This window comes from Nerophis ophidion, linkage group LG19, assembly GCF_033978795.1.
Source record: "Nerophis ophidion isolate RoL-2023_Sa linkage group LG19, RoL_Noph_v1.0, whole genome shotgun sequence".
In the NCBI taxonomy this organism is placed as follows: domain Eukaryota; kingdom Metazoa; phylum Chordata; class Actinopteri; order Syngnathiformes; family Syngnathidae; genus Nerophis; species Nerophis ophidion.
The window spans coordinates 19,216,576-19,241,025 of record NC_084629.1 but is presented as its reverse complement, the minus strand read 5'-3'; the positions used below and the strand labels follow the sequence as shown (position 1 = coordinate 19,241,025).

General features: G+C 38.8%; 1 protein-coding gene across 1 annotated transcript in view; it reads right to left on the bottom strand.

The window, feature by feature from the left end:
* Positions 1–24,450, bottom strand: part of LOC133538116 (integrin beta-5-like) — an 82,604-nt gene that overhangs the window by 40,430 nt on the left and 17,724 nt on the right. The window contains exons 7-10 of the mRNA XM_061879441.1: positions 19,664–19,759; positions 19,498–19,587; positions 14,779–14,913; positions 1,465–1,639 (exon numbers count right to left, since the gene is read on the bottom strand). Of these exons, the coding sequence (XP_061735425.1) occupies positions 1,465–1,639; positions 14,779–14,913; positions 19,498–19,587; positions 19,664–19,759 (496 nt within the window). The remainder of the gene's footprint in view (positions 1–1,464; positions 1,640–14,778; positions 14,914–19,497; positions 19,588–19,663; positions 19,760–24,450) is intronic.

Sequence of the window (24,450 nt, the reverse complement as noted above, 5' to 3'; positions counted from 1 at the left end):
ATATGCCATTTTACTGGATTAAAGTTACATATATTCTAAAAAAGTTTTTTCTTCTAACAAGAATTGTGTAGAAAATATTGTGTGAAAATATCTTTTTAAGACAAAAATTTCTTCTTTTTTTAAAGAACAATGTATACAATTTTACATGATTAAAGTAAATATATTGTGAAAAAAATGGTAAATTTGTGAGAAAAAAGTAGTCAATGTACGATAATTATTCACTGGAGGAATATTTTGAGTAAAGAAGGTTTATGCCATTTTACATGATTCAAATGTTGTAAGAAATTATTGTAGAAAACAGTAAAAAAATGTTTACAACAAAGTTATTCACTGTATAAATATTTTGAGAAAAAGGCTAACATTTTATAAAAAAGAAAAACACTATCAAATAAAAACGTTAAAATTAAAATATCAATGGCAGTTTTGCAAAAAGGCGCTTGAATATGGACTTCATAAAAAAATAGTACTAATAATCAGATCAGAGATACTGACAACTACTATAATCTACAGTCCTACAGCAACCGGAGATCTCCGAAACTTCCTTGTAATTCACACCCCTCACCCTAATCTGAGCATTTGAGTAGTCCTCCACATTCCCATGTAATAGCGCCATTTACAAAAGAAAGGTAGCCAATTGTCGGTCGTTGAGTGGTAAATTTCAAACAAAACAGCCTTTTGGCTGCCTTCTGGAAATTGCAGGGGAGTAAGAAAATCCTTGAAGTGCTAGTTTTAAGGAGTGAGACTACGCAGGACAAGCTGCAGTGTGCCCAAACAACCACCAGGTAGCGTCTGTGAGGAGATAAAACTGTATCATCTCTTCAGGTCCATGTTAGGATAGGACAGACTTTTTTTCAATGATATTGTTGCACTGCATGTTTTAGCAAAATTAAAAACGAACAACAATTTGTGATAAATACTAATATGTATGGATAAAAAACTAATCAAAACTAAACAATTCCTTCTTCACTCTTGCTTTAAACTAACCTTGATCCATTGTAAAAGGCAATAATCAGCAATGACGATCACATCCTTTTTCCACTAATTAATTAGATGAATGGGCAATTAGTTAAGTCCCACAAATATCTGAACAAAGATGTTTTTCAACCAATCTTGATCCAATTTGACAGGCATGTGCTTATCAGTCCTCTAAAAGTGTACACCAAATTCCATGCCGATTTGGCAAAAAAACCCTAAAGTTAGAGGTTTTTGTAAAGCTGTGCGAGAAATTTTGAGTCTTCCCAACCTGTGGAGCTTAAAAACAGCAGCATTTTTTTTTACAAATATAATATCACATTCAGCCTTTACCATGAATTGATTAAAGTGGACCCCCGACTTAAACAAGTTGAAAAACTTATTCAGGTGTTACCATTTAGTGGTCAATTGTACGGAATATGTACAGTAGTGTGCAATCTATTAACAACAGTTTCAATCAATCAATTAGTGGCGGAAAGACGGAGGAGTTACCGATGGAGCTGCAGAGGCTGCTGTTGGTCTGTGCCACCTGGGTGCAGCCGCAATCGCACTGGTAGTCCACGGCGACCTGCAGGCGGTCTTTGAAGCCCACCGGCCTGATGGTGAAACTGTGGTCGGTGCGGCGAGGAGGACAGCTCCTGGCCTCCACACTCACGTTAAATGACACCTGCATTTAGAGGAGGCAAATATGAATCATGTTTATGTATTGGTAATCATGTCTATAGCAGTGGGGGCGTGGCCTACAGCGACGACAGTACGTGCAAATATCAGGCCATTGGGAAACTGTTTGCTGCAGGTGGACTTTCAACTTCTCGTCTGCAATATGTGAGCTCCGTCAGAATCCAAGAACTCTCACATCACATGGAGGCAACCGGACATTCCACCCCTTCGCCGCCTTTAACGAGCTAACGAGGGAATGGCGGCAATTAAATTGACTGTAAATGCGAGTCGCGAGGACGCATGGCCCCATCAGGACTGTGTCCTAAGAACAAGGGCGGGGGTTTGTGGGTGTCAAGAGAGGGGAAACACGCGTCAAGGTCATGTGATCAGGCCCACTGAGAAAACACACGCTACGGACAAAAGTATTGGGACACACCCCGCCTACGGAAACTGAAGAAAATGTGGCATTATTACAGCTTTTATTTTATGAAATGGTACAGTTTCAAATACAGTGTAAATGTACACAGGTTAAGAATAAATATCTCCCTATATCAAAATGTAAAAATAGAGATAAGGACATAATGTAATGACAAAAAGCTGACAAGTTGATATTATTAAAGAATAAAAAATATATATATTTTCCTTAAGATATATGGATAACAATCAATATTCTTTTTTATTAGACATGACATGGTATTACACTCACACCAAAACACTGTTTTACCTAAAAATCTATAATCTGGATTTCAATATTGATAACAATTATCTTAAATATTACATTGGCCATAATTGGCAGCCCTAGATCTCATACATGAACACTATTTCTTTCTCGCCATCTATCTGATAGATAGATAGATATAGATATACACACACACACACACACACACACACACCTGTACATACATACATACAAGCATACATACACACACATGCGCACATACAGACGCGTGCACACATCGATCTGCACATCACTAAAAACTGCGCTGTTTTGGGTGGGCCGAACACCGATTAAGTGGATTTCAAATGACTAAGGGTTTAAGATTCAGGTGTTTCAGGTGTCACAGAATCAACTGGTAAACTGAGGACCGCCTACGGTATTCTTAGGACAAGGGTTCTTAACCCTGTTTACTTTGGGGCCCAACTTATCCACTATAGAGGGGCCCACTCAAATATCAACAATGAAATCGTATTCAATAATTATATCTAACCTATTTACAGTTTGCAAACCTGTCAAATGATATAGAACAATGTGTTGATAACACAGATTATACAACACATAAACTTTAGACTTCGGTCAGGCTGATTATAAAAAGTAAAAATACATTCACGTACAATTAAGTTGTGCTAAAATAAACTACATTAATTATGAATGCTAAACTGTCAAAAAAATGTCAGTGAAAGTAGAAATACAGCTTTAACTGTTTTGTCATAATGTTTGCACTTAAGAAACTTCTATGACTTTAGCTCCACAGTTCTGTTTGTTTGAGATTGTCATTACTGCCACAAGTGGTGGGAAAGTGTATTACAACTTAGTACATATATTGCTTTAGTTCAGAAACAGTGTTCCAGGAAGACTGCCCAGGCGTGTTTATGAAAATGTGTCCACTAGTGAGATCATTGAGGATGGTTCAACCACTCAGGAAAATATGTAGGCAGTGGAGTATAAACACTTCCCTGAGGAACGCCACTTGGAAGGTTGTGATTTGTGCATGTTGGAAAATCCTGCAGCAGGGAGCTGAGAGTGGGTGCGTCTTAAGACACATCGGTGTGAGAAGAACGCCTGCTTGTCCACAGAATTTGGCATTTTTGTCTGACAGTCCTTTGCTCTTTCAGCCTACTTTTGTGTGAGGTCATTGACATGCAGCGTCCCGCCCCATCGCGGGAACACATGGACGGGGTGAGCAGCACCCAGACTGCGGGAAGACTTAACTGCGTTTCCTTTCACTCGCCGGCATAAAAGACTTGAACCAGTTCCATCTCCAGCTACGTCTATTCATTGGAGCCATTCTGCAGCACTCCAGTCCCACCCTGCCCCTAAAGACCGACACGGTCGCAGGGAAACAAAGGCCATAATAGGAGCGGACAACCCAGTTCCAACTACTACCAGCTTTTTCATTAGACGCCAATTTCATTTACATTTGAATCAAATCACATGGCTCAGTGAAGATCTGCAGGACCTCACAGGAGTTAGGACTCTCCGAATCATTAAAGAGCTTACACAAAACATCATCCCCAATGTCCCTAATCTTGTTCCATCAGACACGTACATCCCATGTTGCTATCATTGGATCCTAACAAGTGAAGGAAAATTACAAATTAAGTTTAATTATCTTGACGAATGGTTAGATCAGGGGTGTACAAACAGTTTCCACTGAAACATCACAGCCTGCATGTTCAAAACCAATCCAATTTTTTAAGTTTTTTTCAACTTTTAGTTGTCCCCTCACATTTGGTGCCAAGGACCCAGAAGGGTCTGAGTCACAAAATTTTTTAAAAATAAGACATATTTTATGATTTTTTTATTTTTAAACACTTAAATCTCTACATCAGCGGTGCCCAATAGGTCGTTCGCGAGCTACCGGTCGATGGCGGAGGGTGTGTCTGTCAATCGCCAGCCAGGCATTAAAAAAAAAAAAATTGATCTAAAAATTAGCGATCATCGATCTTCACTATGACGTCACTTTCGTCACTTGATTGACATTCACGGCACCCGACGATCTTGTGAGATGACACTGGGTGCTGCCAGCTCATTATTAAGAAAAAATTACAGACAGGAAGACAAGAAACACTTTTTACTTCAACAGAAATAAAAACTTGCCGTGAAAACTCTAAAGACCGACCACACAGTTTCTGTCTTCACAATAAAAGCCCTGCTTCATCCTGCCTGCGCTAACAAAAGAAGAGCCTCAGAAAGCTAGCACACACAAGCTAGTAAGCTACGGAATTTGCCAACAATGTATTTCTTGTAAAGTGCATGAAATTGAATATGGAAGCTGGACAAATAAGATGCCAAAAACCAAACACTTTCATGAGCTATTGGACAGAAAATGCGGACGTTATCAGCACTACTGTCTGATTCCAATCAATGCAAGTCATCATAATCAGGTAGTACACCAACTTATATTGTTTTCTGCATGAAAGAAAGGAATCTATATTATCATTCAACACATTTAACTTATTAATGTCTCTTTCATTAATAAAAAAATAAATACAAGTTATATATATGAATAAGGGGCAGCACGATGGAACAGGGGTTTGTGCATGTGCCTCACAATACGAAGGTCCTGAGTAGTCCTGAGTTCAATCCCAGGCTCGGGATCTTTCTTTATGGAGTTTGGTTGTACTCCCCATGACTGCGTGGGTTCCCTCCCGGTACTCCGACTTCCTCCCACCGCCAAAGACATGCACCTGGGGATAGGTTGTTTGGCAACACTAAATGGTCCCTAGTGTGTGAATGTGAGCGTGAATGTTGTCTGTCTATCCGTGTTGGCCCTGTGATGAGGTGGCGACTTGTTCAGGGTGTCCCCGCCATCCGCCCGGATGCAGCTGCGATAGGCTCCAGTTCCCCCCTGCGACGCCAAAAGGGACAAGTGGTAGAAAATGGATGGATGGATATAAATGAGGTAGATCCCCTCGACTTGGTCAATTGAAAAGTAGCTCGCCTGTAGAAAGTGTGGGTACCCCTGGTCCACATCAACTTTGGATCTGTCAATATGAAGTTTCATCATTTTTTATGTTTTCTGCCTTTTTTGTTAAAGAAAAAAAACTTTTCTTATGACACAAAATATGCAATGCCCCCCCCCCCCCTAAAAATGTGAAAGTATTAGGAGCCGTGAAAGAGAACTGCACTTTTTTGAGGAATTTCACCTGAGCCCTCTAAAAGAATTTCAAAACCCTCCGATGTTTTGCATACACGCTGTATGCTTAGCTTTTCCACGAGGAGCACTGGTGCTACAAAATGAAAAAAAAAAATTGTAGCACAGAAAACATTTAGTAGCAAAATGAAAAGTCTTAAACATCATAATTTCATTAACAATACTGAACGTACGCATGTGCACTCATACATATAAACATAAATACCATTATAAGGCCTACTGTTAAACACAGAACAACCTAAACTGTGATAGTACTGTCGCTAACACGAGTGTAGTGCTGGGCCATATAGATCAAAACTCATTTTCCGATACAGCTTACCCCATAAACTAACCCATAAGTGGAAATACCTGTTGACTTAAATGAATATCTCCACAATGCTTTGTTTTTCAATTTTTGGGACAGATGGGGATCCAAAACACATAAAATAGGTGCCTTCTGGCAATAAATGTGTGTTCCTACTTCTGCAAAAAAACAACGAAGGCGTCTATTTTTGGACAAATTAGGATTCACAACCTTATAATTTTGAAGCTGAATATACGGAATATGAACTAATGCTTCTAAAAGCCAGCACGAAGGAAAAGTCCGACGTTGGAGCAGACGGAGGTCGAGAGAGTAAGGTGAAAGTGACTTTGGCTCTGCAAATGTGGAATTTGGATACAACCTACTTCAACAAAAATGGGGTGCTTACCCAAATAAACCGGAAAAAAACTCCCCGGCCAGTTAGACCAAACAGACGACTGTCCTTCGAGGGAAAAACACTTGAGATTGAGCATGATAAATGTAGCACGTCATGCGCGTTATTACAACTACAGTACATACACTGTCTGGCTAGCAGTGAACAAACAAAACATGTAATGCTGGTTAATACTTAACAGATACTGTGATATGATTGTTCATGTTTTTCAGTCACTACAGATTGGTGTCCTATCGCTATCTCAAACACGTTGCGCACTGACGTAGAAGCTAGCTTATCTCTTGCCATAGTTAGCTTATGGGGTTAATACTGTGGCACGCTGATGTGTTAGTACGCTAGAAAAATAATTCCTTAGTGTTTGCTCTTACAATAACAATGTCGCTATAGCTTGGTTATTGTGCAGGTCATTAATGTACAATATTTTAAAAAGGGACTCCGGCTTCCTCCCACCTCCAAAAACATGCACCTGGGGATAGGTTGATTGGTTGGAAACACTAAATTGGCCCTAGTGTGGGAATGTGAGTGTGAATGTTGTCTATCTGTGTTGGCCCTGCGATGAGGTGGTGACTTGTCCAGGGTGCCGATTGCAGTTGAAATAGGTTCCAGCACCCTCCGCGACACCGAAAGGGATAAGCGGTAGGAAAAAGATGGATTTTAAAGTAACCACTGAAGTATATAATACTATTTTAAAACCCTGTGTAATAGAAGCAAGCAGTCATAAAACTAAACACAAACGTAACAAACGTAGATACGTGCAAGCAAGGCAGCTGGTGGCGTGATGGACTGAGTGAACAAATGTTAAAAAAAAAAAAAAATAGAATCAAAGTAAAAGTTTCACTTCTTCTTAAGCAATAATATTTGAAGACTTCCCCTTTCCAGCTAAAAATGAGCAAAGATTTCTTTGTGGAATCCAACATGTCTGCCAAGAAGAACTCCTTCTGCACGCGCACACAGTCTGGTCTCCATGGCGACATTGAAAACAAACTCTTCTGGCTGCGGTCGGGTTTTCATTTGGTGGACAGGAAGTGGATTCAGGAGGGAGCGGAGGTCACACAGAGTTTGTTGGAGAACGCCTTGTCATATCTTTCACTTTGTGTTTACATGTCCAACCTTAGGTATGCGCTGGTTGACTTGTTGACTGAACGCACAAAAGCGTCAAACACCAACTGGTATTTTGAAACAAGGATCATGCATGAAAATCTGTAATGTAACACGGACCACTTTGCATGATAAAATGATATCTATAGATATCACTGTTGACATGTAATTAGTATCAATAAAAAAACAAAAGTATGGAAGCAAGGTTGGTTGCATGAACAAAAACTATTTTTGGTAACACAAGTGATCACTGACCAGTGGGAGTGACAAGCCAACAACCAATCATGTAACAATTTCAACTATCAAGTTGGGTTGTCTGGCGGTTTGTTTGCATGGAGTGAGAAGTGTTAGTCAAAAATAAAGAAATTGTATGGCAATTTTTGGGATTTTTTCAAAAAGGACCGCAGTCAGACCAATGTGGTCTGTAAATGATGCAAGGCCGCTAATACCACAACACCTTGGCTGTGCTCGACCTTTAGGGATCATAATCAGAGGAAGCTTACATTTGAAATTAAAATAGTTTTCTAAAAAATATCAATAATTACCCATATCTGCCGATATAAAACACTTAAATCGTGATGGAGGTTTCAGCCATTATCGCCTGGCCCTACTTTTTACTGCTGTATTCATTCTTTTTTCCTCTTAAGCCATATTGTATAGGGGTGTCAAAAATTTTTTTTTTTCGAATGAATCGTAATTCTTATGTGTAACGATTCTTAATCGATACATTTGTTTTTTAAGAATCATTAAAACATTTTTTCCCCCAAAAAATCTGTGCTGCCCACCCACTTTAGTAAATGTTTGGGTCAAATTTTATAATACAAAACCAGTTTTCTTTTCATCGCCTGAATGCAGCGAGATACTGTATATACAGAATATCTATTTACATATATATATACACATACATATATATATATATATATATATATATATATATATACACACACACATATATATATGTATATATATATATATATATATATATATATTTATATATATATATATTTATATATATATATATATATATATATATATATATATATACACACACACACATATATATGTATATATATATATACATATATATATATACAAACCCCATTTCCATATGAGTTGGGAAATTATGTTAGATGTAAATATAAATGGAATACAATGATTTGCAAATCCTATTCAACCCATATTCAATTGAATGCACTACAAAGACAAGATATTTGATGTTCAAACTCATAAACTTTATTTTTTTTTTTTGCATATAATAATTAATTTAGAATTTCATGGCTGCAACACGTGCCAAAGTAGTTGGGAAAGGGCATGTTCACCACTGTCGTACATCAGCTTTTCATTTAACAACACTCAATAAATGTTTGGGAACTGAGGAAACTAATTGTCGAAGCTTTGAAAGTGAAATTATTTCCCATTCTTGTTTTATGTGGAGCTTTAGTCGTTCAACAGTCCGGGGTGTCCGCTGTTGTATTTTACGCTTCATAATGCGTAACACATTTTCGATGGGAGACAGGTCTGGACTGCAGGCGGGTCAGGAAAGTACCCGCACTCTTTTACTACGAAGCCATGCTGTTGTAACACGTGGCTTGGCATTGTCTTGCTGAAATAACGTTGCTTGGATGACAACATATGTTGCTCCAAAACCTGTGTGGACCATTCAGCATTAATGATGCCTTCACAGATGTGTAAGTTACCCATGCCTTGGGCACTAATACACCCCCATACCATCACAGATGCTGGCTTTCGAACTTTGCGCCTATAACAATCCAGATAGTTATTTTCCTCTTTGTTCCGGATGACAACACATCCACAGTTTCCAAATATAATTTGAAATATGGACTCATCAGACCACAGAACACTTTTCCACTTTGCATCAGTCCATCTTAGATGATCTCGGGCGCAGCAAAGCCGGCGGTGTTTCTGGGTATTGTTGATAAATGAGTTTTGCTTTGCATAGTAGAGCTTTAACTTGCACTTACAGATGTAGCGACCAACTGTAGTTACTGACAGTGGTTTTATGAAGTGTTCCTGAGCCCGTGTGGTGATATCCTTTACACAATGATGTCGGTTTTTGATGCAATACCGCCTGAGAGATCAAAGGTCCGTAATATCATCGCTTACGTGCAGTGATTTCTCCAGATTCTCAGAACCTTTTGATGATTTTACGGACCATAGATGGTAAAATCCCTAAATTCCTTGCAATAGCTCATTCAGAAATTTTGTTCTAAAACTGTTCAACAATTTGCTTACAAATTGGTGACCCGCAGAGGTGTGGACTCGAGTCACATGACTTGGCCTCGAGTCAGACTCGAGTCATGAATTTGATGACTTTAGACTCGACTTGACAAAATGTAAAGAGACTTGCCACTCGAATTAGACTTTAACATCAATGACTTGTGACTTAACTTGGACTTGAGCCTTTTGACTTGACATGACTTGACATAACTTGCTACTTTCCCCGAAACCCAAAGATTAAAAAGTTATTCAGGAGCGCTCCGTATCTTTCATTTTGTACTTGTGTCTGTCTGCGTGTTGTTCTCGTCAGCTTGTATGCGCTCAGTACAACAGCCAATCAAATTAGTACTGTTGTTTTGGTCCCACAGCACTCATCCAATCAAATTGCAGGAAAACCATAATTCTCAAACAACGCGCCATTGAAAAAAAAAATGCCAAAGTTGGTTTCGTTCGGGTATAAAAACTACGACTTGGTCAACAAAAAACGAATTGCCGTATGCAAAACATGCAGTTCGAATATGTAGACGCAACAACTTCCAATTTCGTTCGACATTTGAAGATGCACAAAGAAGGGTAAGGTTTGATTGTAAACTAAAGTTTATTGGCTGAGTAATGTCACTTTTATTTGCTGTGTAGTTAAATGAGTGAGGCTGTAAACTCACTGCTAACGTTAGAACCATAAACATCTTATAAGTAGACGCAGCATAGAGCGCTTCTGCTACTGGCGCTGAGGAGACGAGACGCGCGGCCGCCATCTTGGAGTGGTGATCCGCTCCACTTAGTACAATTCATTTGGCAGGAGAAATGAACAGTTGGTGCATTTCATTCATTTTACCTCACTAAAAACCACTGATTTTCACCCTCTTTTTTGTCATACGTGTAACTATGATAAAAGGACACATGTTTTGGTGTGTTTTATTATTCATAGTTTGCTTAACAGTAATAGAATATTTGTATATGCTATAAATGACCAGACGTCTCAGATCAATACTGGGAATATAATCCCAGAGAAGGGGGGAAAAACGGTCAGCTATTTTTTAATTCAAGATACAATATGATTAGGTTATATATACATGCATATATTCCACATAAACAATGTATGAATAAATTAGATATCTATGTATCTTAGGGACCTATAGAATATCTCTGTTGCTGCAGCAGCAGGGAGTTTATTCTGTCTTGACACTTTGTATTAATATTTTGTATTACATTCGTCCCTTAAATTATCATGTTTTCAGTGATTGTTTTATATGTATTTTTTATGTATGTCACTTTTGATAAATGCGTCTGCCAAATACTTCAACATAAACATATCAACACGCCGAGTCATACCAAAGACTATAAAAATGGGACTTATTACCTCCCTGCTTGGCACTCAGCATCAAGGGTTGGAATTGGGGGTTAAATCACCCAAAATGATTCCCGGGCGCCCACTGCTCCCCTCACCTCCCATGGGGTGAACAAGGGGATGGGTCAAATGCAGAAGACAGATTTCACCATACCTAGTGTGTGTGTGACAATCATTGGTACTTTAACTTTAACCTGTAAGTTTTTACATCAGCTAAAACCACCAATCTGTTTGACTGGATTCAGAATAAAACTAAATTCTGTTTTACCCAACAATGTTGGTATTTGAATATTGTTACTTGAAGACTTATTCCTGGTTACATACATACTGTTAAGAAAGTATTGTCTTATATTTTGCCTAAAATGAGAATGCATCATAATCAGTGGTGGCTGGTGAATTTTGTTTTAGGTGGGGCTGAAAGTTTGTAAACCAAATACCTGTAGGGGGTCATCCTCCCCCAGAAGATTTCTTTGTGATTTTCACATACAAATATTGAAGATCTTTGCTCCTTCACATCTTTGTGGTAATATTCTTTTCACAAAATACAACCATCCATCCATCCATTTTCTACGGCTTATTCCCTTTGCGGTCGCGGGGGGCGCTGGTGCCTATCTCAGCTACAATCAGGCGGAAGACAATAGTACGTTAATGTTAAATCTTGCTTGTGAAAAGTAATCCCCCAATTCCTATTTTCAACAGTCCGCTCATTTTAACAGGAAAACGCTGAACACCGCCCTGCATCTTTGTTTTCTACCTGTCAACTGTCAGTTTAGGCTGCTTGCCGGCTCCTGATCACCACTTCAAGATGGGGGCCAAATTGCTCGCGTCACAGCAGCCAATGCGGCGTCTACTTATAAGATGTCTATGCTTATAACGTCATTGTAAACACGGCAATCTGTTGCATCCACTGCAGTTTGCTACCTTATTCATACTTTTTGTCAAGTGATTTTTTTTAAGCAGGGTTGCATGAGGTACCTACACATAACGTTACGTTAGTCAATGTATCACACACAGTAACATAACGTTAGACGGCGGGTCAGCAGCACCGCGTATTTTAGCCACCTACAAAAAGACAAACATAGTCAAATAAAGGTCAGTTAAAATGTACACTACATTAAGAATATGTGTACATATTGCATAGGGCCCTGACATCTAAAAAGTACGACTCTCTTCATTGTTATTTTCATGTATTTGTTATGTGTACGCAGACATAAACACACAAACAGTATGAGATGAGATCAAAGAGATAAGGTAAGAACAGGATAGAAACTGCTGTGGAACTAGCTACAATGCAATATGACATGGAAATACAATGTTACCACTTTTGTGCAAATAAGTACAGTTGAACGTGTTTTTCCAAATGTGTTTATTCTGTAAAGCAATGAGTTAAATGTTGACTGGTTAATAGTGCTATTATGAAGTGCAATGTCAGCACAATTTTTTTCCCTGCAATTTCAAATGCACTTGGTTTTAATAAATAAATACGGCATTTTAAAAACATACACAATCTGTGTAAATGTATTAGTCTGTGATTAAAATGACTTGAAAGGACTCGAAACTCAAAATACAGGACTTGGGACTTGACTTGAGACTTTCTAGTCTTAACTTTGGACTTAACTCGGGACTTGCCTGTCTTGACTCGGGACTTGACTCGAGACTTGAGGGCAAAGACTTGAGACTTACTTGCGACTTGCAAAACAATGACTTGGTCCCACCTCTGGTGACCCGCGCCCCATCCTTGTTTGTGAATTACTTAGCATTTTATGGAAGCTGCTTTTATACCAAATCATGGCACCCACCTGTTCCCAATTAGCCTGCACAACTGTGGGATGTTCCAAATAAGTGTTTGATGAGCTTTCCTCAACTTCATCAGTATTTATTGCCACCTTTCCCAACTTCTTTGCCACGTGTTACTAGCATCAAATTTTAGAGTTAATGATTATTTGCAAAAAAAAAAAAGTTTATCAGTTTAAACATCAAATATGTTGTCTTTGTAGCGTATTCAACTGAATATGGGTTGAAAATGATTTGCAAATCATTGTATTCCGTTTATATTTACATCTAACACAATTTCCCAACTCAAATAGAAACGGGGTTTGTACATACTGTACATACATATATATATACAGTACACACACACACACACACACACACACACACACACACACACACACACACACACACACACACACACACACACACACACACATATATATATATATAAATCACTTCTTGGTCTGGTTCCGCCTTATTTGTCTTCTTTTATGTCTGGAGACTCCAGTCGATACAGCTTAAGGTGGCAGGACATACTTAGCATGTCTGTCCCTGGAGCGAACACAAATCTTGTGAAAATAACTTAGAGAAGGATCTGAGGTTACCTGAACTCATCCATTTGGAGGAATTTCAGGCCATTTTAAAGAATGGAGAAACTGTTTCTATTGGGCAGTGTACTTTTTTTTTTAAAGTAATTTTTACTGAAACATTTTATACATTCTTATGATCTATCACATGTTTTATAATAATATATGCAAGTAATGTATTTGTAATTGTGGTGTGTGACTGTTTTAGTTGTTCTTATATGTATTTATGTTACTTTGTTTCTCTTCCTTCTTGGCCAGGTCACTCTTGGAAAAGAGATTTTAATCTCAACTAGATGGGGCTACTCCTGAAGGAATTGCGTGTGAATGCCCCAATGCTGAAGTTGAACTGAAATGCTGACAGAATGTAGTATGAATGTAAGAAAAGTTTGAATGTTGGAATGGTTTGAATGTTGAAGAGTTCGAATTTCCAGGAAAACTGAATTTGGTTTGGAACTTGGGCAAGTGCTAGTTGGATGAGTGGAATGTGTTGAAGGTGGAATGGATTGAATAGGTTGAAAAATGTGGGAATTGTGGAAGTTGATCAAATTTACAATATATTTTGAATGGGGAAAATGTCCCTGAAAAGTGGGAATTCTTGGAAATCCGGGAATTTAAAAAAAATTGATAAAGGAGAGCACACAATTTTGAACAGGCTGAATATTTTGAAGTTGGAACGGTTTGAACCGGATGAAAAATGTGGGAATTGTGGAACTTTGAAAAATGTCCCATTCATTTCAATGGGAATTTAATGGAAATTTGGGAATTTCGGGAAAAGAGGGAATTTTTTTGAAGAATGTTAAAAGACTTGAATGTTTTGAACGAGTTGAAATGGATGTTGTTGGAATCGGTCAAGAAATGTTGAATTAGTAACATTTTTAATTGAAAAATGGTATTAAGGAATTACAGGAATATCGGTAAAAAAAACAGAATTTTTATCGTTCAAAAAATAACTTTTTTTGTCCTGATTAAGAGGAATGTTTGGACTGTGGAACTGGTCAAGTGGATTGAAAATGAGTAGTCGCCAGAAAAAGGGTCAAAAAAGGGTTTGGAAAAAGATGATTCACGAAATTCCTGAAATGTTTTTGAACTTGGAAAAATTATAGTTTGAATGTCCAGGATGAGTGGAATATGTTGGAGGTGGAACGGTTAGAATCAGTTGAAAAATGTGGAAATGGTGGAAGTTTGAAAAATGGGCAATTCATTTTGAATGGGAAAAATGTCCCGGAAAATCTAGAATCTAGAATTCTGGGAAATTTGGGAGTTTTTGGAATTTGTCTGGGGAAAGCCCGCGATTCCCGAACAGGCTGAACAGTTTGAAGTTGGAACAGTTTGAATCGGATTAAAAATGTGGAAGGTAGAGCGCGCCAAAATCTGGAGTAGAATGCTTTGGAAAATTCATGCAATTAGTTTTTACCTGGTTAAATAAAGGATAATGAATATCTTTTTGAATTGAGAATGGATTCTGATTTGAACAGTTACCCCCAGGAATGACAAAGGCGTAGACGTTGGGTAAAAGTGGATGTGCGACTCACTGTGTCGCCGATCTTCAAGTCGGTGCACTTCCTGAGGCCAGGCAGAGGTTGTCCATCCTGGCAGGTGGCACTGAAAGACAGGCTGAGGTCTTCGGGCTGATCCCACACCGTCAGCTCCACTTTGGAGCGAATGTTCTACACGGAGGAGAATGTCACAATTTGAAATGGAAGGGAAAAAGTTTTATTCCGGTTAGTCACCAATTTTTTCTAGACATGGAAAAAGCACATAGCTTGGTTGGTAGAGTGGCCGTGCTAGCAACTTGAGGGTTGCAGGTTCGATTCCCGCTTCCGCTATTCTAGTCACTGCCGTTGTGTCCTTGGGCAAGGCACTTTACCCACCTGCTCCCAGTGCCACCCACACTGGTTTAAATGTAACTTAGATATTGGGTTTCACTATGTAAAGCGCTTTGAGTCACAAGAGAAAAGTGCTATATAAATATAATTCACTTCACAGAGCACCAGTTTGGTGCGCATCGATTAGCACGTGAAAACCACAGTGAACGTTTTTGCTGCCATTTCCGCAACAACTGAATGTCCTACACGCCAGGAAACATGAAGACTAGATCTAGAACAGAACGGAGAGCTGAACTGTTCATTAAAAAACGACTGCACTACTCCGCCAGTCCAGTTGGTGGCAGTAGCAAGAAAAATACGCTGCACTTCAACTTTAACTGTCATGGATGCCTTGCAAAAAGGCAGTAAGAGCTTGTGCTTTATCCCGGCCAATCAGTTAATATTATACACATTGTTGTTAATTGGCCAGATCAAGCTTCAAATATTGCAGCTTCACCGCATGTTAGATTTTTTCGGGGATATTTAAAAAGCATTTTTTTAAAGCATATAGTACAATTTTCGGGCCCTAAATTAAGCATTTTCACACATTAATACGACAAAATTAACTAAAAATATCCTAATACAGCAGTATTGGGCCAAACCAGTCTGAGTGTGCTATTCAGTATCGTGGCCACTGTTTGGCTCAGCCTCAGACAGCATCAATATATCAGATCACGAGAGTGTATAGGTGACGAAGAGGGCTCTTATAATGTTAAAGTTTTTTAGGAGGTCGTGAACAGTTTTTTTTTATGCTCTAGCTATTAAAATATTTAGTTCATAATTAATTATTTAAAATTTACGGGAATGCATTCATCACAGTTACATCCATAAACAATTATAAGCAATGAATGAGACGACCGTACAAAAAATGATCTGTTTAAATTTTAAAAATACATTAATTTAAAGCACTATTACGACAGCTAAAAATAACAATACAATTATTATAAATAATAAAATACAAATCCTAACAGGTTTAAAATGATGTAATAAAGTGTATTATACAAATTACCATATTTCCTTGAAATTCCGCCGGGTATATAGTATCCGCATGCCTCGTTTTACCGCCGGGTCAAACTCATTTTGCAAAATAATTAGCGTATGCTTAGAATTACTGCCGGGTCAAACCCGTTAAGCAAAATAATTAGCGTATGCCTCGGTTTACCGCTGGGTCAAACTCGTCACGTCACGAGTGTGTAACACGGGTGGGAAATAAGCCATATTTCCTGTCATGGCATCCCCTCATATTACCAGCGCCGTTTCCACGTTTAATCTCCCGAGTTTAACACAGGCGCTCACGTGACCCGCTGCAGCAAATTGCGCTCTATATAATCCGGCATTCCAAAATGGCTGCCAGGTGCGGTGGCTAAGCCTGGGGACATCTGAAGCCGGTATGTTTTAAAGTTGTCGTTTGCCTGCTTATCGTAAAAACAACCTTCCAACATTTTAAAACTAATTGTAAACTTACAGGTGCCGACCGGCCCTGCGATGAGGTGGCGACTTGTCCAGGGTGTACCCTGTCTTCCGCCCGATTGTAGCTGAGATAGGCACCAGCGCCCCCCGCGACCCCAAAGGGAATAAGCGGTAGGAAATGGATGGATGAAAGGATGGATAGGTGCTGACCATCAGGGCCGAGTTGCGATGAGAGAGTGTGGCGATGTTAAGATATTAAGCCGAGTTGGTAAGTGAATTTGTTTGCTAATAGTAGCTACTAGCTGTACCCATGTATTTTCTATGGGCGGTTAGCATCAGGTTTTAATCCCGTTTCCTCCAATGTTTCTGATCCGATTGAATTTATATTTATGTCGAGCCTTTATTTTGGGTACTTACATACGGTGACTTAGTGTTATGGCGTTTAAGGCCATCTGCATTTTTTATGCTACATATTAACTGTTCTAAAGGTTTGCATATTTTTGTAATTGTTCCTTTAGTTCTACAAATAGGAGATCGTTTCTGTTAAGGGTTTAATTACTATTATTTATTTCTATTTCATATGTGTCGTTTGGAAAGGTAAAATGTGTTTCCTTAAGTTGTTTAACCGTTGCTATGGCTTCGGTTGCTATGGTTTCCGGTTGCTATGGTTACGGGCAGTTCCGTTTCCACCGTGACCCAGGAAGAGGTTGGTTCTACTCTCGCTCCAGACTGGACTCGTGAGGCAGCTAACGGAAGATCTGCCGAGCCCCACTTCTCTTCTCTACAACGGGAGGTCCCCCCCCTCTCAAACGCCCCCTTTGTATCCAGCAGTTTCAACTCACCCACCCCACCCCTACGTGCACCAGCGATTCAGCAGGACCACAAAGGCCCAGCCAAGGGGCCAAGTTGGACTGTGTGTGTGTGTGTTGTGTGATTGGTTTAGTGCGGGAGATTCTTTTGGGGAGGTAACGTGTGAGTGGGGACGGGTGTATGAGTGTAATTAATGTGTGTTTATTATTGTCTGGTCTTTGTATGTTTATGTGGTGTATATAGTAAATTGTTCAACTATATAAGCCGTCTCCTCTCACTCTTATCTTAGACTAGATTTATTGGGTAAATAGTGAATAATTGGAACATCCCCCCGAGGTAAAATACAGTCTTTTACAGGCTCCCGTACATTAACGTTTTTTTTTATTAAATGTGCTTTTCATGATGGTATCCTTACATCACACTCAAATTTATAAGCGCAGGCCTAAACTTACCGCATGCCTTTGGTAAGCGCCGGAGTGAGAAGAGGTTTTAAAATAATTAGCGTATGCTTACTTTTACCGCATGCCTTTGGTAAGCGCAGGAGTGAAAAGAGGTTTTAAATTAATTAGCGCCCTGGCGGCAATTCAAGGAAATACGGCAATTATGCATATCAAATTAATAGAGGTGTAAATCTTTGGGTACCTAACGATTTGATCCCAATTTCATTCAGAATTGTTTACAGATTCAATGTATCATTTAGTATAATATTTAAAAAAAAACTTTTTCAAATCAGATTTAAACATTTTTTTTAAAAGTTATTTTTTTTATCGAGTTTTAAAAATTATGAACGGATTTAGAATCACGCTTCGGATGTGATTTTTTTTGTTGTGCACCCCAACAAATTAATGCCCTTTTTAAAGTAACAAAGTAAAAAAAATATTAAAACAACAAAAATTTACTGACAACAAAAATAAAAAAATATACATAACAAATCCATCCATCCATCCATTTTCTAACGCTTGTCCCTTTCGGGGTTGCGAGAGGGTGCTGCAGCCTATCTCAGCTACATTCGGGCGGAGGTGGGGTACACCCTGGAAAAGTCGTTACTTCATCACATATTTAAAAATATATAATAATTTAAAGTACATGATAAAAATGTACAAATATATATATGTACAATACAAATAATTACAATATTTTAAAGTAACCATTGGAGTATATAATACGATTTAAGTATTATACATATATATTTTTTAATTCTAAATAAAATACAACAGCTAGAAATAATTGGAAAGTAATTTAAAAACCTCAAATTATCAAAAAGTGTGAATCACAGTTTAACTGAGATTTTTGGGTTGTAATTGAATAAAGAGAGAAGAGCCGTCTTTGCTTCAATGACAAATGTACTCGTGAGTGCAGGACATCAAGCGTGTTGGCGTTCACACCATGGCCGCCAGCAGCAGCGGGGGCTTGGAGTCGCGGCCCGCCGGGAAGATAAACGAGGCGCTTACGCAACATCCTCTTGTCACCGCGTTTGTTTGGCCAAAGACGTCTGGGAGGGCTTGGCAGCTGGAATGTTAATAAGCCCAGCGGCTCCCAGCTTCCTTCAAGCCCGCGTGCCTTTCTGTCGCCCAACGGCTCGGGAGGAAAAAAAAACAAAACATGATTCAGCTCCTTGCAGGCAAGGAGACAAACCCAAACACCCACGCGGCAAAAACACGCTGAAGGAAAGTCTGACGGCTTTTCAAACAATTCAAAATGGTTGGAGTTTGGTCAAAATATTAGGAACAGCTGTGTGGCTATAGGAACGTGTGCATCCAGTAAAAACAACTCATTCCACGTCAATAAAGCACATGTCAGCAGGATTTCCTGCAGCTTCAAACTGGAATGCTCGACAAATACCGACGTCATTTTACAAGAAGAGGACATTTGCAAAGCTGGAAGAAGACAATGTCTTGTCTTATTTGCAGATAATGGAAAAAGTCTGCTGTTAAAAACACGTCCAAAGCGTTTCCACAACTCCATCATGGAAGCAGCTGGAGTATCTAATTGTGTGTGTGTGTGTGTGTGTGTGTGTATGCGTGTGCGAGTGTGTGTGTGTGCGTGCGTGTGTGCGTGCGCGCGTGCGTGCTGGAGGGGGGGGGGGTCACCGTTAAAGGTAAGACTTTAAAGAATGCTCCTCCCCTCCTCCCCCTTGTGTGTATTTCCCAACAAGCAGGAACTCACGCTGTAGGCAGTGATGATGAGCTGGATGACGTTCTTGGAGTCCTGGTCCAGGATCTCCACTGTGGTGCCCGGTATAAGCGCCGTGAAATCCTTGGAAAAACATGGAGAACATTTGTAACAGGAGGCAAGGAGCTCACGCCAGAAAGAGAATCAAGGAAATAAGTACCTTATAAATGACATACAAGCGCTTTGTGACGGCGAAAATGAGGAAAATGTTGTTTTCCGCCAGTTTCTCGCCCAGCAGCGCCAGAGAAGGGTAGTCCTGTGGGGAGAGACGCATCACTCATATGTGACCATGACCTCCACCAGGGGGTGATGTCATTCACATGCAACTTCCTGTCTACTGCTGTAAAACATAATAGAACTTTTAAAGTCAATGAAGACCACCATGTCATACTTCAGAGACTGTCTTTTGTGGGAAGAAGATGCAAAAGAAGAAGAAGCAAAAGAAGAAGAAAAGGAGGACGACAAAAATGACGAAAGAAAAGGACAACATATTGTACAAAAAGATGAGGATGACAACGCTGAAGAAGAGTAGTAAGATGACGGAGAAGAAAAGACGAACTGAAAAGGACGACAAAAAACAGAAAACAAAGAGGAAGAAGAAAAGAAGGAAGACAAAAGATAAGAATGCAGACAAAAAGGAAGAAGAAAAGACAAAGGACAGAGGAAGTACAATAGGACGATCATGAAGAACAAAAAGAAAACAGAGAGGAAGAAAAGGAGGAAGACGAAGAGAAAGAAGTGGACGGCAAAGAAGACAAGGAAGACTAAGAATAGAACATCAACAAAGAAGAAGAAAAGGTCGACGACAAAAAGGAAGAACCAGAAAAAGACGGAAAAGACAAAGACACATTAGCAGAGGACTACCAAGTGGAAGAGGACAACAGAGTGGAAGAGGACGACCAAATAGAAGAGGACTACCTAGTAGAAGAGGACGACCAAGTGGAAAAGGACAACCAAGTGGAAAAGGAAGACCAAGTGGAAGAGGACAACCTAGTAATAATAATGATGATAATAATAATAATAATAATGTATTAAATTTATATAGCGCTTTTCTAGACACTCAAAGCGTTTCACAGAGAAGTGAAAACCCATCATTCATTCACACCTGGTGGTGGCAAGCTACATTTGTAGCCACAGCTGCCCTGGAGTAGACTGACGGAATTGTGGCTGCCAGTTTGCGCCTAATGCCCTTCCGACCACCACCCATCATTCATCATTCATTCACCAGTGTGAGCAGCACTGGGGGCAAGGGTGAAGTGTCTTGCCAGGGGGCCAAACGGCAGCGATTTGGATGTCAAGAGGCGGGGAGAAAACCTGCAACCCTCAGGTTTCTGGCACGGCCGCTCTACCCACCACGCCATGCCGCCACAAGTAGAAGAGGACGACAAAGTGGAAGAGGACGGCTCCTTCCCAGGTGAACGGCGAAGTGAAAGAGGACGACAAAGTGGAAGAGGAAGACAAAGTGGAAGAAGACGATGACGAAGATAAAGAAGGAGAAGGAAAGGATGGTGAAGATAAAAAAAGGAAAGACGAAGAAGAACAGAAAAACAAAGAAGAAAAGAAAGACTGTTAAGACATGGATGAAGAAAAAGAAAAGGATGACAAAGATGAAGACGACATAACGTTCAAAGAATGCACACAGGAAGTAGTGTGTCGAACATCACTTTTAAAACAGGAAGTTGCTTTCTGGCAAAGTTCAACTGGACTGTTTTGTTAAGTGATGGTTCACTTCTTTTTACACTTGCATGTTTACACTATTGTTTCTCTTCTTTTTACACTTGCATGTTTACACCATTGTTTTTCTTATTTTTACACTTGCAGTTTACATTACTGTTTCACTTATTTTTGCACTTGCATGTTTACACTAGTGTTTCACTTTGTCATTCAAGGTAAACATGAATTCTTTATTTTTATTTTCTGTTTTAATGTAAACACTGGTTCACTTCTTTTTACACTGGAATGACAGAAGTAACATGTAAAAAAAACACAGCCTTGAGTAGAAGTATACAGTTTTATCAGACACTTTGACCCTGGAACAGTTTATTTATCCATCCAGTCCATTTTCTACCGCTTATTCCCTTTGTGGTCGTGGGCGGCGCTGGTGCCTATCTCAGCTACAATCGGGCGGAAGGCGGGGTAAACCCTGGACAAGTCGCCACCTCATCGCAGGGCCAACACAGATGGATAGACAACATTCACACTCACATTCACACACTAGGGCCAATTTAGTGTTGCCAATCAACCTATCCCAAGGTGCATGTCTTTTGGAGTTTATCTATTTTATATAGAATTGTTGTTTTTTTTAACAACCAAAACTATTTCTACGCAACATCCAATAACTAAGAGGAAAACAATCATCTCTAATATATTTGCCAAACATGATGAAACTTGACTTGCTTTGAGTTATTAAGATCCTACATTTCACAGGTGAGCGGCCTGTGCTTACTTTACCACACACATTTTCCAGGATAATAACAATAATAACAACAACTATACAGGGTCAAGGTGGTTGACACAATGAGTGTGCAAGATGGAACACAACCAAATTCTTGCAGCATTCATCATCAAATAGCAGCATGACCCAAACACACCATCTAGGATGCATTGTCTGTCCACATGTTTTCATTTATGCTCATATATTTGTCATCATCTGCTGTTAGAGGAATAATTGGAAGCGGTGTTCTGTTCACATGATGATCGAGTTATAGCATCGTTAAATAACCACCAAGACTCGACCTAAAAGTATTCTTTCTTATGAGTTTCCTATTTATTACAAGGCAACAGTTATTGATTCTTGGGCCTCCAGCAGAATTCTATAAGGAGCCTCCAACTCGACAATTTTTTTTACTATTTCTATACTTCATGACTCATAATTGAACTATTATACACTATACATCAAACTAAACCGAATGAGCAAACCTTCTTGCCACAACAAACATACTATGTCTACTTTACAAAAGCAGTGCGATGCGAGACAGTGACAACAGCTCTTATACTATTCTCAGTGACAGAACAGGAAGGGGCTAGTGAAAAGTTTGCACAAAAATTTAATATGAGGGACCTGGTCATTGTTTCATTAGCATTCTACATGTTCCTCATTATGCAAAATGGGGCCCCCACAGTTCGCAGGGCCCTACACACAGCGTATGATCTGCGTAAAAAAAGAGTGTCCCACGGCACAAACTAAAAAGACTTTTGCTAAAAAAATTACAAAAACAAAAAAAGCACAAACAGATTAAATGTTGGCACTAATAACACACGACTGATATGCAGGCTGTTTTTTTTTAATTGTCATTCTTTAAAAACTTGACTTATTTCAGGTCCCAATTATGTAACATCAAATAATCTACTTTGAAATATGTTTCGGGGAAAATTCAGCATATATAGTGTCTCAAAACCAGGGTTTTCTTTGACAAAAAGAATAAAACATACAAAAAAAACTTAGGTGAGGGATATTCCTAAATTGATGTAGAGATTCAGGAATTGAAAGTAATTAAAAAATATATATATGATTTATTCTGACCACTTTATTTATATATACATCCCTTTTGGATCCCCAAGACAGTCACTTTTTCGTAAAACCTCATCTTTGCTCCAAAAAATAAGACATTAAAATCAATGCTGTTATGAATTATTAACCAAATAAAGGCCACAACTACCTGATATCAAATATTCCACTTTAAAATATATTTTGTTGGGGGAAAATATTGCATATTTTGTGTTTTCCCATAAATAAGTATGACAAAAACGGCATAAAACAAACAAACTACATTTAAAACATTAAAAACTTATAATCGACAAATGGATCTGAAGTTGATTTAAAAATTTCAACAAAAATAAAAAATAACGTGTTACTTATTTTTAAGACTTATGAGTGGGCTCTTTTGGATCCCTGAGAATTGTGGTGATGTATTTTAGTGGCTTTAACTGTCATTGTTCATGAATCAAAATCAATGTTATGAATTATGGACATATTCAAAGCAATCAATTACTTCACATCAATATTCCATTCTGACATGTTTTTTGAGATGAGGGGAAAAATGGCATATTTTGTGTTTTCAGCATTAAAACAGTTTTTTCAATGACAAAAAGGACATAACATGGATAGATTTGGAATTGAGTTAGAGATTTAAGTATTCAAGTAAATAAATGTACATATGAATCACTTTTACAACTTTTAGGACTTTTGGGTCCACAAGACCTTTAACATTTACCAAATTTGAAGGAATCCCTTAGGGTTGAAAACAAATCTGTATATCATTGGTTTTAAAATAGAAAAATACCAAATTGGCCCCTGCATCCTGTGCTTTTTTAGAGTGCAGCCCTGAGTGTAAAAGCTGTGGACACCCTGGCCTGTAATCTTCAACACTGTAATTTCCCACCAAACATACTCTGTATCTTTGACAACTCAATAACCCACAGGAGGAAGTTGACATGATCTGATGACATTTGACAAATGTTAATCAGATTTTTTTATGTTGCATTTCATTGCTGCCAAATGTGAATCTGAATCAGATTAGGATTTTTTTCACAAAATGTGGGTCATATAAAACTGGAGTTTTTTTATTGTGCTATATTTACATTGCTGCCTAATGAATCAAATCTGGATTAAGATGTTGAACGTTATTATAATGTTACATTTACATTACTATTGTGTTTTCCAGACTATAAGGCGCACTGGCATATAAGCCCCACCTACTAAATTTTTGAAGAAAATAAATCTTTTTCCATATATTTGCCCCATATAAGTGGCAGATATATACGTTGTGAACTGAGTTATTTACACAGAAATATTCTGTAAATGTTTATTTACATACCTTAATCGTTTCAAAATGGTGCCTGTAACACGGCAGTAAAACGGCTGATCAAACAAATCAGAAGTCATCGTCATGGACCCAATAGCTGCGCAAGATAGCTCTCCAATCATCTAAACAGACTCGATAACTC